The sequence below is a fragment of the Malania oleifera genome, chromosome 1 (genome assembly GCF_029873635.1).
Source record: "Malania oleifera isolate guangnan ecotype guangnan chromosome 1, ASM2987363v1, whole genome shotgun sequence".
Lineage (NCBI taxonomy): Eukaryota > Viridiplantae > Streptophyta > Magnoliopsida > Santalales > Ximeniaceae > Malania > Malania oleifera.
Genome location: NC_080417.1, coordinates 44,882,101 through 44,901,715, shown reverse-complemented (window position 1 = coordinate 44,901,715; position 19,615 = coordinate 44,882,101). Strand labels below are relative to the sequence as shown.

Below are 19,615 nucleotides of genomic sequence, written 5' to 3'. Positions count from 1 at the left end.
ATTGTTAAATTAGTGAATATCAAAATCATTTAAACATTTTTTAACATTGTATCTGGGAGCTTAGAATTGAGACTTAGGATTTGGATTTATTTGGATTTTTTTTTTTTTTTTGTCGTTGAATTGGTTAGCAGCTAGCTGCCACAATTGTTTAATTTTACTTGCTGATATATTTTTTAATAAAAAATAAAAAAAATTATTTTTAAAATAATGCTATTTTATGAATTGAATTTAAGAATTTTAACTTGATTTAAGTTTAAATTTTACAATTATCAAATCAATTAAATTTTACTTGAGTTGTAAGCATAATATTTTTTGAATTGAGTGGATGAGGTAAAGTTTGTTTAGCAATTTGAGCTCAACTTAATTTAGCAATTATGAATTGAAGGAGTTAAACTGAAATTTAAATTTAAAGTTGCTTAAAATTACGAGCCTGCCATTCCTGGAAACCTTGGAAGCTGTCGGGAGAGGCTTTCTTGACGGCGACGGGCATGCCGACGCCGACCTTGGAGGGGGCGAGGGTCTGCCGTTCCACCCAGCCTTTGAATACCCGCTCGAACCCTCCCTCCCCCAGCATCGTGTCCGGCCTGAAATTCGGAGTCGCGATTTTCAATTCCGCTAAAGTAAACACTTTCATCACCGGAATCGCCATATTTGCCACACCACCACCAAAACTCTCCGGTAACTCCTCGCCTTTAAAGCCGTTTTGTCCGGCGACTTCGTCCCCTTCTCTGTGCTCTACTTCTGCAGTGGCCCCACATAAATGAAACACAATTAGTCAATTCTTCAAAAAGCCTCTCGATCATATCGATGGTCGAGATTGTGAAACAGAGAACAGAGATCAATTGCGTACCAGCAGCTGGAGGTGGAACTTTGATGTTGCTTGATGACCTCGGGCATTGATTGTTAATCCTCCGAGCTCTCAAGCAATTTTCCATCTCTCTCTCTCTCTCTCTCTCTCCAAACTCCGAACTCCGAACTCCGAACTCTGAACTCCAATTAAAAGGACTATATATTTATATGCAGAAAGTTATGAAATTTCCATGTTCCCACCAGCTAACCGAGGACTGTATATTTATATGCCGAAAGTTATGAAATTTTCGTGTTCCCACCAGCTTGCCGAAAGGTGGCATGAAGGGTCCATGTTCTGACCAGCTTCTCGAAAAGAGGCATGAAGGGAAAGGCATGTCCCGATCAGTTTGGAAAGGGGAAACCGATGGGAAAGGAGAGAATCTACTCTCATCAGTGGGAAAGGGTGAAATTTCCTTGTGATAAGTCAACAAATACAATAAGTTCAAGTGTCAATTCCCTTTGAAATCTGTTCGTACCGACCCTTGCCCCAGTGGACTGTGACTTTGTTTGAATCGATCGTTGTCTTTTATCAACTTGACCATTGACTTTAATCATTGGTTAGCATCGACTTTTGGGATTTAGGTATTGACATACTGAGTTATGAAATATTTACATTAAAAATATAATTATGCCCCCACTAAAGTTATAAAATAATAGGACTATATTAGTTCAAATTATGTGAAGAGAATAATTGTTAAATTAGTGAATATCAAAATCATTTAAACATTCTTTAACACTGTATCTGAAAGCATAGAATTGAGACTTACGATTTGGATTTATTTGGATTTAATTAAAATATAACACAAAATTGTAATAAATTTCTTCAATTTCTAGACAAATCTCGATCTTTATGCTCAAAATCCTTACTTGATGCTAGGGGTGAGCATAATTTGGATTTAACCGAATTAATCAGCCAAGTTTGGTAGGTTCGGTTTGAGATTTGGATAAATTCGGCATTCAGTTTTCAATTCAGGCATGAGGAATCTTTAATTAAGTTAACTATAATTACCCTAATTAATAATTAATTAATAATTAAATATAAATTAGTAATATTAATATATGATATATGTTAAATCTTAAAATATCCCTTTTATCAATAACTATTTTATTAATTAAGTTGGAATTGGTAAACTAGAAACAAAATTTGCAATCTTATTTTATTATTATAATTAATTTTAAATTTATTCGGTCAAATCCGATTAACCGAATTACCTGAAAAGTTGGTTCGGTCGGTTACAGTTCAGTTACAACAACTAATTCGGTCGGTTCGGTTCAGGATTAGTGTTAACTGAATTTGGCCGAACCGACTGTTTGCACACCTCTACTTGGTGCTCCTCCTAAACACTATGAATGGATACTTAAATGGTTTGACATTTATGAAACATCTATACCATGTACTAGAGCCCTCAAGTTTCAATTTTGGAAAAGTAATTTTGAATTTTTTTTGTTTTTTGCATGTTTCAAACTAATATATATTCAGGATATCTACAACTACTTACTCAAACAGTCCAGTATTCTCAAAATATTAAATAGAAGTATAACTTTCAGTCATTCAAAAGATAGAATAGTCATGCATTTCATAGCACAGACAAATTCATAGAGTATAAAATAATGACTGGTTTAGCAGTTATGCACACAAACTATATAATTGGTTATAAAAATGATTTAAATGACATGAAAAACAAAATTAGACCATGAATATGCACAAACCATTTGCAATTTAAACATATCATAAGACCCGTGGAAGATTTGAGTTAAAGGCACACGACATATGATACCAAAGGGAGGTTTGAGCATAAAAATAGTCTAACAAGTTCGCATGCATTTTCATATGAAATTACCGAACTAGTTATCCAATTTTATAACCATATATGTATATAATAATAATTATAATAAGGCAAAAAAAAAAATAGTTTTGAAATTAGTTCTTGACATAAAGTACTAAAAATAAATACATATGTATATAAATATACACATATATCCCCCTTATAATGTTTGCATAAAATATCGGGGTGTTGCTTGCCAAAAATAATTTAAATATCATGCAAGCAAGCAACAAATTTTCTAGTTTGTCAATAAAGCACATACTGAAAAATAACCAGAAAAGCCACAACCATGATGATCCTAAATATGTCAAACAATTTAAAGCAAGGATCGCATGGCAAACACAAACAGCATGTGGCAAAGCAACACATTTCAGAATATGATTTTCAATAAGAACAATGCATTCAAGCACATGATTTCAAAATAGATCTAAGCTAAAAAGTTGGTGAGCATAATATGATAGGCATTTCAATTTTAGATGCTCCCCCTATCAATTTGAATTATTGCTTAGATACTATAAATTACTTATACTTTGCAAGGGATTGATTTCATTGAATATGCCAAAGTATAAGTGAGCACACAAACCATTCTTCAACGACTATACTCGATGTCTATTAAGAACATTTATCTCAAATCAGTATAGTCATACCTATAGACAACAAGTGCATCGAAAATAGAAATTAAGGCATTCAATGCAACTCATGATCCAAAAACATTTCATATCAAAACATGAGACTTTATGTGCAGGATATAATGTTCAGGGATATCAGAAGAGCCTCAATATTTCAAAAAACAATAGTGATGCATGTGAGACCTATAAGTTCTTTCTATAGGATAGGTGCTCAGCTCTCTAAGTGCTTGATGATTATGCAAGGATGAAACTTAATTTTCAAATATTTTTCACTCATCCTTTCAAAAATATTTTAACGTTAATTTTATCATAATCATTTTTAATACAAGAATTTATATGGGAAAATCCTGACAAAATTTCGGCAGCATGTCGTTTGTATATAGGACATTTTCCCATAAAAACCTATACCTGATAGTAGGTTGCTTTCAACAGATAAATTACATAAAACAAGCAACAACCTAATATTCACAACTAGCATACACAATATATCACTGCATCCGCCATGCAAGAGGCATTCAATACAAGCATGCTTTCTAGTAGTTCAATCAACAACTCATAATAGACATGAACTATCTAACATATGACATGACCAGCAACTAACAACGGATAGTTATGAGATTAATGCAGAGTTGTTCTCACAATGGCATACAAACATACAAGCATAAATAAAAAATGAGAGCATTTTAATGAATATAGATATGAAAGATGAATGCTCCCCCTTAATTATGCGCTAATTCATTTTATGCCTTTTCTTATTTTTCAGGTTCTTTAGGCCAAGTGTATTAAGATTTTCAATGTTATATGCTTGACTTTGGATGAATAGGCTTAGAGGACCAAAAGGTCACAAGATATATATCTTTAAATAAGCTAAGCCAATATTTGCCTCTTTTCTTATGATTTACAATACGTGAAAGGCCTAAGTTCAAATGACTTTTCATTTTAAGGTTCATGCATAGGTTTCTTTGAATTTTTGTTCGATCATATAAATTGAAACCTATATCAATTAAATTAGCCATTTTAACTTAATTTATGTGGATGGAGCTCTTAAATGATTTTATATAAAGTTTGAGAGCTCGGAAGAAAATTGAATACTTTTAAAGATTAAACATTTTATTTAAGTTTAATAGAGCATTCAAAAGTAGGATATTGTACAAGATAAGCATTTTAAAGAATATGTCCTAACTTATTCTGGCAAAGGGCATTGTGGAGGATATGAATAACTAGGAACTGACGCTCTTTGGTGATTGGAATGTATCCTTCTGATATGATCATAATTTTGGAGCAAGGATACAAACCAATGAGAGGATGGATCTTTACCTGATGTGATTGTGGTTGGTAAAAATTCCCTGTGGAGGATACGGTGAACCAAAATTAGAAGATTTTTATATTTTAAGCACACAAGGGAATATTTTGATTAATTAGTGAAACTAGAATCCCTTAGTGGTTGCCTCTAATTTTGATTATGGAAGGATGTCTTTTAATAAACACCAAAAATATTTGGAATTTCCGATTCATAGTGCTTTAAGCCTAGAATGATGACTAAACAAAGTTTAGGCTTTTATATTCAAAAGTGAGTTTAGGTTTAACTGATACATATCGAGATGGATTCCCTAAAACTCAAATATGTGCAATAGACAGAGTATGCTTAACTTTAGATATTCATATTTAAGTGTGAGTTAAGCAATTTGAAATTTAAAAAAAATAAGGCAAACATGCCATGTCCATTTGGAAGTGGATTTTTATTCAAGCAGCCAATAATTTCATATTTTAACCAATGAATATATGCAATGAGTTCAGATTGGTTATTTTGCTTAAATTTACGAATTGACTTGATTTTTCAAAATACTTTGTATGTAAGATTTCAAATAGTGGACATATACTAAGATCTTACATCTTTAGCGCAAACCACTTCCTAAGCCTTTAGTCAACACTACCCCCTATGGCTGATCCGAGATGCCAAGGAAGAATTATGTGATCATGTAGATCCTGTTTGAGTACATTCTTCCTTGAGTTTCAAGGGGTGTGCTTTCTTGACAACCCATACCATTTTTCTATCTTTGATTTTTGATGGGTTAGGACTAGGTGGCACTTTGGCCCTCCAGACTTGTTTGGGTTCCACATCTTTTCTTTCAAATGGGCAATCAAATTTTACGTGCCCCTTCTTTTTACATAAAACACATATTGTGTGAGTGTATGGACCAGAGGAGGTACTAGCATAATGTTTCGATTCTTTTACAAAGTACCCCATGTATAGGTTCTTCTTTTTCTTATTTTCAATTCCATTAAAACCTATACCCTCCTTATCTAAGCTCATCTTTTGTGAGCCTAGCAATTTATCAAAGTTTTCCTTGCCTCTAGTAAACGTGTAGATGATCTTAGATTGGTCTCCTATTTTCTTCTCTAGATCTTGAATTTTTGAGTTTTTCAATTCTTTGCAAACATTCTGAAGTTTCACGAGTTCTTTTGACATATTGTTTGCTTTATTTCCAAGATCATGGACATGAAGATCCTTTTCATTTTCAATTGTAAGTTAGGATCTTACTGTACTCAATTCCTTTTCTAATTTTTCATTCTTGTTTACTAACTGTTTGATTTTAAAATCATTTTCCCTTTCAACAAGAACTTTTGATTCACATTCTTTCTCACATGCCTCATACTGGTTTTTCAAAGCAGTATATCTTTTATTAGCTTTAACAAGTGACTTATGAGTTCTAACATATTCAACTTGTAATTCCTCATAAGTAGGCTTGCTTTCACTGTCAGTACTATCACATGATTCAATATCAAATGCATCATTCAAATCATCACATGAATCATTACCAAATTTATCTACTAAAGCAGAAGGAACGAAGATAACCTCATTATCTGTTAAGGCAACAAAGCACTGGTTACCTCATTCAAGATTAGTAGGGCTTGAGTCACACGGAGAGATATTGTTTTGCATGGGTACTTTATATCTCCTCTCAAGTTCATCCCAGATCTTCTTAGCATTACTACACACCATAACCTCACATAAAACATTAGAATCTAAAGCATGCAGTAAGGTATTCATGGCATCAAAATTTATTTGCACTAAGTTCTTATCATAATCATTCAGTTCACACTCAGATTTAGGAATACTAGTACAACCAATGAATTTAACAAGCACATTATCACCCTGATCAATGACATTCCAAAATTTCAAATTTAAAGCTTTCACATACACAGTCATTTTGAATTTACATACAACAAAATTATCACCACAGAATATTGGTGGGTGTGTGACTAACCTACCCTCACATGCATGGGATGCACTAACATGAGCCATCATGATCTTTTACTAAATAATGTTTAAATCTAAGTTACGAGGCTTTGATACCAATTGTTAGCAAGAAGGGGGGGTGAATTGGTATTTAAAAATTTTGTCCCTTGGGTCAATCCTCTAACAATAGTATTACACAAGCCTAAGGTCAATCTAGTGCATGTAAAATGAATCAATGTAAATATACAATGGAATTTAAACTGCAATAAATGATTAACTAGGCACACACAATAAAGCAGTAAATGAGACGACACCCAGAAATGTTATCGAGGTTCGTCCAAATTGTCTACATCCTCGCCTTGGCCAACAAGCACAAGGATTACCACTATAGGCTTACATAACGGGTGGAGCGGTACCTAAACAATCAGGTCAATTAGCACAGGGCTGACCTCAACCTTTACAACCAGGTTAATTAAGGGGCTGACCTTAACCAACACGTCTTACCAGGATGGCGCACCTAACTTTCCTTACCGGGTCTAAGCCAATCCGGGACTATTCTAGGACTAGTTGCCCTCTTCAGGCCCGTGCCTGGAAATACAACAAATGTGTATATAATTTTGCGTACAAGGAAATGCTTCTTACACTAAGCTGATTATGTACCACTAAGCACAATGTAATTAATACACTACCAAGAGATAGGATTTGATAAGCTCGGTGTAGTTTGAGTGTCTACTCTCAAATATTTATGCAAATATAGCAATCAGTGCGTGAGAGTGTAAATGATAGGATCTTTGTGTCAAAATAATATTTCAATCACAATGCACATACGAAGATCACAAGCACACTTCAAAATCTCAACATATAATATTTCTCAATATAAACCACAAGAGATATTCAAATTTAGTTTATAAAAAAATTTGATCTTTGTGTTCAAGAAGATAAAATCAATCAAAGGATATTTCAATAAATATCTTTTTGCGTATGCACAAATATCTCAACAAAATATTTCTCAAAGTAAATCACACGAGATATTTAAAATCGATTTGCAACAATTTATTTCACAAACAAAAAGCAATACGAACTCTTGAGTATTGCAATGATGATGCAAAACTCACAAGCTCTACAAAGTTTTCCTATGGAAGACTTATTAATGAAGTCTCCTAGAAAAACTTCAAGCTTACTCTCGGATAAAAATATGTATCAATCAACTAGAACAAATGAGAGTGTAAGCTTAACTAGATACTCACTATAGCACTCTTACTTAACAAGATTTGCAATGAGGTTAAGTAAGAATGAAGAAATATAGCTTCGATGTGAGAAATAGAGCTTTTGAGAATTAGAGGATATTTGCTAATTGTTTTGCTAATTTAATGCTAATTATTCCAAATGAGGGGTTATATATAAACACCCCCTAAAATATAATTGTTGAGGACACATAAGGAGTTATTATAAAAGTTTTAATACATTTTAACAAAGTTAACCCCGTTTAAAAATATTAACTGCACTAAAAAATGAGGGGCAACCTGAGAGGTCCAGTCGACCAGAAAGGTTTCGATCGACCGAAGTTCATATGGTTTGGTCGACCGTGCAATTTCTGAACTATTCGGTCAGTCGACCAGGAGAAGGCGAATTTTTCATTTCGCGCGGTTTGGTCGGCCAGGAGAAAATTAACTGAGTCTCTCGGTTGACCAAACAATTGGGATTTTTCTCGAGAACCCTCAGTCGACCAGGTAGTTGGTATGCAATTTTGGCTCAGTCGACCAGATAGTCAAATGTTTGACTCTAGGAGGTTTCGGTCGACAGTGGGTATTTGAACTGTAATGGTTCGGTCAACCGAGACATGGTCAACCGTTGACTTGGACCTGGGTTCGGTCGATCGGGATACAAATGAACTATCTAGTTCGATCGACCGGGCTGAAGTCAAATTGTTGACCCAAGCCGAATTTGGTCGACTGGGGCAAAATGAACTGCCTTGGTCAGTCGACCGAAAGTGCACAATATGTGCATTTCAGTCCTTTTCAATTGTGCAATCACCCTATTCAAATGACCAAATATATGTATGCATGTGTTAGTGTCCTAGGGTCATTTCTAGGCCTTTTTCAAGACACCGAAAAAATCCAGTGTCGGTCGACCGAAGGGTGTTCCCTAAGGTCCATCTATGGTCTTAAGCTTATCGATCCTACCATGTAGGTAAGACATTAATTATTACAGACCATATTCTCCTAATTACTATTACAGACCCAAATAATGATTAAATTACAATACAACATAAACAGGGTCTTCAGGTCTTCGCCTCATGTGTCGTGTGCGTGCACCATATGATACGTTCGAGCGGTCCTGCACACAAACTCATCAACCATTAAATATCTGAGTATTTGTCATACTCAAAATAGGGTATGACCCATAGGGTCTACAATTGTTATTAACATTGCATTTATAGAGGCTGAATTAATGACTGAATACCTCACTGTTAAAGACCAACTTATCCTACAAAAAAAATTTTAAAGGATATATTTGACCATCAGATTTTACCAAAAGCTCGATATAAATGGTTGCACCTGAAGTTATAAGATTTTAAAACATTCAGTAAATATAATACAGTTCTACATAAAATTAGTTCGAAACTAATACTATGTGGTGAAAATATTATTGATGAAGACATGCTTGAAATTTTTCTTACTACTTTCCATCCCATTAATATGCTTCTGCAGCAGCAACATAGGGATAGGAAATTTAGTAAATTTTTTTGAATTCATATCATGTCTTGTTGCTGAGAAAAAATAACGAGCTTTTAATAAAATATTACCAACTCGTCTAATTGGTTTGACCCTATTACCTGAAGTGAATATGACCACATTTCGTGGTCGAGGACAAGGTCGCATGTAATTCGCGGACATAGTTGTGGCCATGATTGAAATTATCACTGACATTAAGACGTGAGGATATGATCCCCAAGAAGAGGGATGACCCCCTGAAGCGGAATAATCAATGATACGCATCATGAAAATGAATGCTACAAATGCAGAGTAAAATGGTCATTGGTCGCATACCTGTCGTACGCCCAAGCATTTGGTAGATCTATGTCAAGAATCTATAAATGGAAAAGGAAAATAGTAAAGAAGTAGAAATAAATTTTACTGATTTTCTTGCAAATCAAACAATGATGCAAAGGAAGCAATATTATGTTTGGATTTATCATTGCTTTGATTGATTCTAAAATGTTTATGTAAAAGTTTGTTTAGCTAATAGTGCTATAACACACAATTATTCAAGACAGAAAATATTTTCATTACTTGAATATATTTTTGTTAAGCAAGGTGTAGTCTCAAGAGGGGGGGGGGGTGAATTGGACTTTAAAAATTTCTTTTAATTCCTTTTTAGAATCCTTAAACTTCTTTTATTTCTTTTAACCAATTCGTGACTTGTTTGTTTACTCAAGAACTTAGTTTCTTTTATACAATCAACAACACATTCACAACAAAAATAATCAAAATAAAGTTCAATCAAACAACCAATTGATTTGCCAAGCATAAGTTAACTACAATACTATTAAGATTTATGAAAGCTTTACAAGATTCAACACTTCTAAGCAAAGACTTAGAATGCAATCTTAACCACAACTTTGGAATATAAAAACACTCCGATCAATATCAAACTTTAAACCATTCAACCACAATATATTTAATCAATAGATTATATTCAACTTTCAACTTTTGTTTGTTTGCAGCACTCTAGTGAATGTGAATTTATGCTTGCTGATGTAAAGCCCTTTATAAATAAATTTTGTTTCTTCAATATGATGTGCAATATAAAATCCAATCACTTTTTCCAAATATTTAGAATTAAGATAAACTCTTAGTTAATATCTCTTCGAGTGTTTAATAAGCAATGTACTCCTTTGGTTTCCACAAAATATGGTTTAACCAACGTACTCCCTTTCAGTTTCCGCAACCCAAATCAAAATTAAACTTTAAGATTACTTGATTTCCAAATATATGTAGTATATATATGATTTCCAATTAAACCATCCATGCAATTTAAATATGCTGAAAATAAAAAGTAAGGGAAAGAGAGAGTGACACAAGATTTTTCCAGGTTCGACTTCAACACAGCCTACGTCCTCGCCTTTGGCAAACCACCAAAGGATTCACTAAACTTGTTCCTTTACTGTGTGGAACAATACCTTTACACACTCCTTCAGTAGGCTAGAGTCCGCCTCTCCAAACGATATCCCCTCGTTTGGTCACTCCTTTAAATAGGCTAGAGCTCGCCTCTCCAAATGATGTCCCCTTATTCGGTCACTCCTTAATTAGGCTAGAGCCTGCCTCTCTAAGCAATATCCTCTTGCTTAAACAACGATCCAAACAATCCTTGGAATCATCAATCTACAAGAAACAAACCAAATATTTGTGTACAAAGAATTTGCTCCTCAAAGAGCTTATTGGTACAACAATTCAGAACTATATACTTCAAAGTAAATTCACAATACGAAATTCAAGTTGAAGCTCTGGAAATTTATCACCGTATGATTCTTTCTATGCTTGAAAGAATTTAGAAATTGAAGCACAAACTCAGTGAATACACCAGCAGGTCTTTAGTAAGCTTCGTGCCAATTTACACCAAGATGTGAGCAATAGGGTGCTTTTGCAATTTCAGAATGATTTGAGAGAGTATGACAACTGAATTGAATTCTTAGTGCTCTTGTATTTCAAATCAATGTTACTTGAGGGTATTTATAAATGTAGAAAGGTTCCTTACTTGTTCCCCAAGTTTACTTGGAGTAGGGTCCAAGTTTAAAATGGATTTGAGCCTCATGAAATTTAAGTTTCAAAAATATGCCCGTTGAGAATTTTAAAATCTGCTGCGAGCCAGGCGACTGTACTCCATGAGTTTCAAATGCAATTTTCATAAACAAAAGGTGGCAGTTGGTTGTCCTCAGTTGTTTGTCACTAAATAAATCAATTTTTCAAAACATACAGAATGGTGGCAGTTGGCTGGAAGAACACACACAGGCGACTCACTTGTCACTGGCAGTCGCCTGTCAGCTGCTTGACAGTCGTCTGTTAGGCTTCTATAACATGTTTAAACCGTTTTAAAAATATGCCAGTCCCCTGTCAGTTGACAGACAATCGTCTGTCCGTAGTTGTTTCTTCATTTCAAGATATTTTTGATTTCTCCCTTCTTTGCTTAATTTATCTTGGAATATTAACTTGTTTAACTCTAAAAAACATGTTCCAAGACTTAAACTAAGGTCTCTAAGTCTCTTTGCTTAATGAGCTTCAAAATAGAAAAAAAATATTTGAATCAACTTGAAGTACTTACAAAGACTTGTCCTAAAGACTCATTTGATTCTCCTTAGCTCTGAGTTATCTTGATATTCTTTTGCTGAGCTTCAATGATCCTGAATTTGATGTGAACTTTCAATTCCTTATCTCTCTTGATCTTTCATCACTAATTCAGACTTTGAGCTTCATTAATCTTTGAGCTTCATTGTTAATCACTTGAGCTTTAATTTCAATGCTCTCATGATCTTCAAGTTCTAATCCATGCCTCAAGCTTGACATAATTATCCTTATTTGAAGTACAAGTTTTCATGAATTGTTTAACCTTGCATTCATCATTGAGTCCTGAAAATACATCACTTAAACAAAGCATGTTAAGTTCTACTTGTTTGTTAGCATCAAAACAGGATATTAAGGATATTAAGCCTTATAAGGCCAACAATCTCCCCCTTTTTTATGATGATAAACAAGAAGCAAAAATTGAAGTGAGCCTTAAAAAGACTCACCCTTTCAATAAGCGTCATCTTAACAATATTTGCAAGGTCAATATTAATTTCAAAAAATCTTTTACAATCATGCTCATCACTCCATTTTTCAATCATGCTCATCACTATCAAATACTTCTCCTCCTTTTAATATATTTTATGTTCATGCTCAGTTTTTGCAATACTATGCTCAATTTTTGCTTTAAACTTCTCCCCCTTTTGACATCCATCGAAAAGAGAAACAAAAGGATTAAGTTCAAATAACAGCACATTTTGAGCATATCATGCATATCAAACATATGAACACACTGAAGTTATTATTTTTCAATATAGCATGTGTAGTGTGTTTTAATTATCATGTATATGAGTTGTAAAAAGTTTACTAACAACTTTTTTTCCTTTTGACATTTTCCAAGATATCAGATTTTTTATACTAATTGTTGATCTTATGATACCAATTTAAAATTTAATTCATGATATTAATTGATAAATAGGGAAACAATCATAATATAAGAAATAAGTCATAACACTCCTCTTGAATTCGATACATTCAGTTTTGTTACCAATGTTGCTTTTATCATCCCATGTTGCAAAACATTGATTTACATCATGTATTAAATATCAATATCATGCTAATATCATTAATGTCATGTCGTGCTTATAGATATAATCAACCTGACATGCTCATAAGCAAATTGAATTTTAAATTGTAATACCAAGTGAGCTTTTAAATTTTGATATCAATTAAAATATTCATGGATACCAAAGTACTTTATAGATACCAAAGTCATTATCACATCATGCATAGCTCATGGATACCAATATAACTATTATATCTTTCATAACTCATAGATATCAATACAAAGTTAGTAAGTTTATCCATGTGATTCATCAATAGCATGCATGGTTAAAAATTAATCTCATATCAAAATTCATGTTTATGCTCAATAATCTCATGCTCAAATTTTCAACATAGTGAGCCATAAATTATCAATATAAGTCAAGTCAAGTCATACATATGTAGCATATAGCATTCATATAGGCATGTAAGCATGTAGCATACAGGCTTTCATTCTCAAATATCTTTTTCTTAATCAAGGTACTTATGTAACAAGCTTAATTTTCTTAATATTTTCTTAAGTTAAGCCTTGTAAAAAATCATCCTATGATTTTAGCCAATAATGTTATTTGTGTTCCAATAAACATTTTGAGATTCTCAAGGCTTCTTATCTAGGTACCCACACCTTTTTGGGTCTAGTAGGTTTCACAAGGGATGTTTCTTTTACTCTCCATATTTGTTTAGTCTTCACATCCTTTCTTTTAAATGGACATTCAAACTTTAGATGCCCTTTTTTCTTACATTGATAGAAAATGGTGTTAGTGCAGGCATTAGAGGATGTGGTAGCATAATATTTGGATATTTTTGAAAAATAACCCATGTGTAGATTCCTTTTCCTTTTATTTTCAATTCCGTTAAAACCAATGCCTTCTTTGTTCAATGGCATTCTTTGTGAACCTATCATTGTGTCAAAGTTTGCCTTTCCTTTTCTGAAGTTATAAATGATCTTGTCTTTGTCTTCAATTTGATTTTTAAGATCATTTATCTTGATATCTTTCTTGTTATCAACCTTCTTTAGTGATTTTTCTAAGTCTTGGGATAATTTTCTTATTTTATCCTCTAATTCAGCAATATATATATATATATCTTTCTTATATTCTATAGAGGATAGGGATCGAAGGTCTTCTATCATCTCTTCATTCTTACTTTCTAATTTCTTAATTTTCAAGTCGTTTTATTTTTCAGCAAGAGTTTTAGCTTCTAGTTCTTTTATTGCAGCATCATACTTATTCTCAATTTTCATGATTCTTGAATCCTTTTCTCTTTCAGCGGTTCTAAGAGATTCTAATTCTTTCATTATACCTTCATTCTTGTCTTTCAATGATGCGTTTTGTTTATTTACTTTGATCAGCATCTTATGTACTTTGAACAAGTCATTTTGTAATTCATCATACGATGGCATACACTCATCATTGGATTCATTTGATGAATCACTACAAGAATTATTTAAGAATTCAGATGAGGAGCCTTCCTCATTGTCCCATGCCATAAAGCAAGTATAAGCAACCTCTTGGTCACTTGATTCATGTTTCGAACTACTTGTACTATCCCAAGTAGTAGCTTTCATGGCCTTTTTGTTTTTCTTTTTAGACTCTTTCTTTAGTAATGGACATTCTGGTTTTATATGTCCAACTTTATTGCAATTATAGCATGTAGGAGTTTTATCTTTAGATTTCTTCTTACTAATTTCTTCTTCTTCTGATTCATCTAATTCAGATTTGGATTTTTGGTTTCTTATTTTGAATTTGTTTTTCCTTCTAAGAATTTTTGCTAGTTTCTTGGACATGTAGGCCAATTCATCTTTATCCATTTCTTCTTCACTACTTAAATTTTTTTGTGAGGTTTGGAAGGCTATTTTTTCTTGAGCTTTGGTTTTTCCGCTCTTTTCATTCATTTCCATTTCGTATGTGAGAAGTGAACCTATAAGTTCATCTAAGGAAGTGTTTTTCAAATTTCTACCTTCCGTTATGGCAGTGGCTTTTGGTTCCCATTTAGATGGAAGACCTCTAAGTATTTTTCTAATCATCTCATATATAGTGTAGGTTTTTCCTAATGCAATTAGGGAATTTATTATATGAGTAAACCTAGTGAACATGCTAGTTATAGATTTATCTGGGTTCATCTTAAAAGCTTCATAATCACTTGTAAGCATATCAATCCTATTATCCCTAACATCTATAGTGCCTTCGTACGTGACTTCTAACTTGTCCTATATTTCTTTAGCTGATTTGCAAGCCATTACTCTATTAAATTCATTGGCATCTAAAGCACAATATAAAACATTTATAGCACTAGAATTAACTTGCAACATCTTGTGATCTAATTCAATCATATCCTTTTTCTCCTTAGGAACTTGTTTTCCATCTACTCGTTTAAAGGGAATTTGGTCACTATCTATAACAACCTCCCATGCTTTCCAATTCATAGTTTGAAGATATATTTGCATTCTCTTTTTCCAAAATGTGTAGTTATGTCCACAAAAGATAGGAGGCCTAGTTGAAAATTGTCCCTCTCCAAAGGGAGCTATGCCTATGTGAGCCATTAAGATCTTTTTATAGTTGCTAATTAAGATTTGCTATAACCTCGCTTTGATACCAATTGTTAAGCAAGGTGTAGTCAAGTGGATATACTTGAAGAGTTTGAATGGAAAATCACACTTAAGGCTATGAGACATGATAAACATGAAAGTTCAAGTCACGTGTGACATGAAACTCGTTGAAGCAGTGCACAAAGCTCAGAAGACATATTAGAAGCTTTACAACATGAAAACTTAGACCGTAAAATAGGAAAATCATATGGAAGTCTCATGTAAGTACTTCAAAACTCAATATTGATTGATTGAAGCTCCTAGGATATGTCATTGGACTTAGAAACATGTTTTTAATCATGGAAAATGTTTTCTCGAAGTCCAAATTAAGTTTTCAAATATATAAATTAAGTTTGGGACCAAAAATATTGAAAAACAAGTTTTGCTTAAAGCACAGGCGACCGATGATAAGCAATCCGGTGACTATGGTGCTTCTATGTTTGAAATATTCAAAAAGAATAAGCACAGGCGACTGACCACATTCTGACTTTCAAACTACACTGATTTTAAAAAGCACAGGCGACTGACCCTTCCAGGACAGGCGACCGATGCGTATGTTTAAACGTTTAACAGCGCTGATCTTGTTTCCAAAACACACGTGATTGGTTTCCAAATTGAGAGAAATTCAAAGGAAAGTTTTTGAAACCCTAGTGCACTATTTAAACGTATTATTCTCGCATATTAGGGTAAGGAACACTCATTCATAAAGAAAATGGCACGCACATACTATTGTATATCCTTGTCTAATAGGAAACTGTTGTGTTCTTGTTTGGTACACATCGAGTAACTGATTTGATCTTTGAAAACTCACATCCTTAATCAGTTTTGGTGATATACTTCGAGCTTCAACTTTCATATTGTTATTTTGAAGCCTTATTTTGAATCAAACATGTACTAATATGCTCGTTTGAGGAGCTTTTCTTTGTACAAGCAAGTTTTTGTTGTTTGTTGTATTTTTTACGATTCAGGGATTGAATCATTGCCTAGCAAGAGGGGATTCTCTTTAGAGAGGGGAACTCCACCTTTGAGGGAGAGAGGTTGTAACTTCACCAGATAATGAAATTGGTAAAGGAAATCCTCACAACGGGTTGCTTAGGGCAAGGACGTAGGCTGCGGCCGAACCTTGTAAAAACAACGGTGTTCAGCTTCTTCTTCCTTACTCTCTTTATTTTCTGCAAAATATAACCTGCGCACTTGGATTTATTTTATTTATTATCTTACTAAATATTAGGTAGTGTTGAATATCGATTTATAGTAAATATTAAATCTTGTTAAAAATTAAATACTTGTTAATGTTAAATACTTTCATCATCAACCAGCTGAATATTCATTCTTGTTAAATATTATATTATGCTAAAATTCTGAGTTTGGTAAATATTAAATCGCTTTAAACATAGATTGGTTGTGATTAAACTTGTATCCATTGTGAAAGCATAAGCACTTAAGTTTGTTTGTAGAATAAGAACCGAAATTAAAACAAGTGACATACAAAAATCAGTTTTGAAAGAAAATACTTTTATTGCTGAAAATCATATTTTAATATTGGTTATTTCATTGAGGCATAAATCAAATCACTGAATTTATTATTGAGTACATTGTTGTGAACGTTCTTGAATCAAACTGAAAGTTATATTCCGAACTAGTGCTTAACTGAATGTGCTTCTCTTTTAAAATTCATATTGTGTGTTGCTATTCACATTCAAACTTCGGATTTCTTATTTGCATAGCTAAGTAGAAATATTGTTTGTCTCAAAAGATAACACAGCTAAGGGTTGAAGTAAATAAATTTTTAATAATCCAATTCACCCCCTTCTTGGGATTACATCCTAATTTCACCCAGTAAAAATATTTTTAAAGAACCAAACTGTTGCTTATACTGTTGTAATGAATTTTTCACAATTGGTATCAGTAGTCGTAGTTAAAGGCATCTAAGCTAGTATTCAAATCTAAAGGGGGAGCTTTTAACTTACAATTCTATCTTTTGTGCTCACCCACATTTCTGCTTAGATTAGAAATTCAATGTGGCATGGTTACTTAAGTATGTAATGCTTCTCTTGAATATCTTAAGTGGAAATATATTGCTTAGCCATAATTTTTTTACTTTGTCATATGATCTTGCACTGAAATTGTCTGGTATTTTAGGATCTATATGGTTGCTTTTTCTGGACAAAATATGATTTGAAATGTCCTTAAATGCCCACCATAAAAATGTAAGCTTCCTTGAACATTTGTGTTAAAGTTTCTTTTTCAGCAATCTTTGGTAATAGAGCGAGGCCACGGGTTCGAGCGCTCCTAAGTTAGCTGCTGGGGGGTGATTGTTGGCTTTATGGAGAGTCAGAAGTCAACCTTGTTGTGAGGGATCATAGCAGTGGGCCCCATCTCGACAGTGCTTGGCGTTCCAGCCCGTTGGCACTAGAAATATACGGAGAGTCCCACCAAAAAAAGGTGTAGCCTCTCATGGGCGCCTGCCACTTAGTGCGGGGCTTTGCGCTGCCAGGCATATAAGGAAATAAAGTTGAGCCTTCCTAACAGAAATTGTTTTATGAGAGTGGTAAGCACTTGATCCTAACAAAATAAACTCCTAAAATGGTTGTAATAACTTGCCCTTGAGATATTTTACAACACTTACGCACTCAGGTTTAATCCCACTCCGTGTGTGTAGGTGTCTATATATTAAGATGTAGTTTTGGGATTCTAGGTTTTGAGTTCAAGTTTCCTGCTTAATTTTTGGATTAAAGGTTTAACTTTTTAAATTCAAGTTGTTGGCAAGTGATGATTGTTTGTCGTGTCACTGATTAATGATGACTTTCGCTCAATGATTAAATGACCTTTAGCACTTGATTTGACAACAAATTGTATGAATGGACGACTTCCCAATGGATGAACCATCTTCTTTACGATTCTCTAAATGGTTCGGTGATGAACGGTTCACCTCACATGGGTCGACAAGACTCATTATATGTGCGACTTAGGTAACTTAGAATTGAAAATTCTTATGGTGACATCAAGGTAAGAGATATGTCTTTGTTTATCATATCTCTAGGCAATTGTTATAATCAGATAACCATTAACATATATTAATATATCTTAGGAGTTCCATAAAAATGACATAAAAAATAAGTAACAACACATTCGATTATGTAAAGTCTTATTTTTTTTATAAAAAATAAGCCGAACCTCTCTATCAATTAAAAAACTAATAGTGATGGACATAATTTATTGACACATGCATATGATTATTTATTTTATTTTTTTAAATAGAAGGGTCTAATCGTATATTAATTGAAATTAGATTTGCTGCTATGCATGTGATGAAGAGGAGGCCGGATGGTGGCGCGGAGGCGTAGTAAGCCTTGAAGTGGGCTTGGCTGCTTTTGTTTTTTATTTATACTGTTGATTCTCTCTAATCTCTCTAAAACTTCCTCCATACTAGGTCGGTTCTTCGGGTCGGTTTCGAGGCAGTGTTGAACCAGCTCGGCCATTTGGGTCGCACCTTTCAATGGGTACCGGCCCTCTAGGCCCGGGTCCATTATCATCATCAGCTGCCTCTTCTCTGGGAGAGACGGCCCTAGCCCATTCCACCAAGTTCTCCTGCCCGTTGGGCCGAGTTCGTGTCGAGGGCTCGTAGGCCCGTTAGCATTTCCAGTAGCATCACACCGAAACCGTACACGTCACTCCTTATATACAAGTGACCTGTCAATATTCAAGCATATTATTTACTAATAATATATTTAAAATTTTATCAATATATTATTAGTGTTAGATATTTTTATAGGGGACATTTGATTAAAGTAAGGGTTGACTGTCGATCCAGAAATTACAGAGCTTTTTAAAATTACTTTTGAAAAATTAAACTTACAACACCAGCAAGCAAAATTTAAAAAATTTAAATTACATTTACACTGTTGTATCTAAATACTTTGAATGAATGTGTGGTATTGGTTCAAACATTAAAAATTTTAACACTTGTCTCAAAAGTGAGAAATCTCCGACCCAAACTCCATCAAGAATATCCCCCTCACCAATCCATGGAAGCCGGTGATAGTGTTATAATCTAATCCAACCACAGCAATTAATAAATTCAACATAAACTAAAA

At 33.6% G+C, this 19,615-nt stretch overlaps 1 protein-coding gene across 1 annotated transcript in view; it reads right to left on the bottom strand.

Moving 5' to 3' along the window:
• Nucleotides 1-406: 406 nt before the first annotated feature.
• Nucleotides 407-19,615, bottom strand: part of LOC131159833 (probable serine/threonine-protein kinase PBL4) — a 23,451-nt gene continuing 4,242 nt past the window's right edge. Inside the window, exon 2 of the mRNA XM_058115049.1 lies at nucleotides 407-741. Coding sequence (XP_057971032.1) covers nucleotides 407-741 — 335 coding nt within the window. The remainder of the gene's footprint in view (nucleotides 742-19,615) is intronic.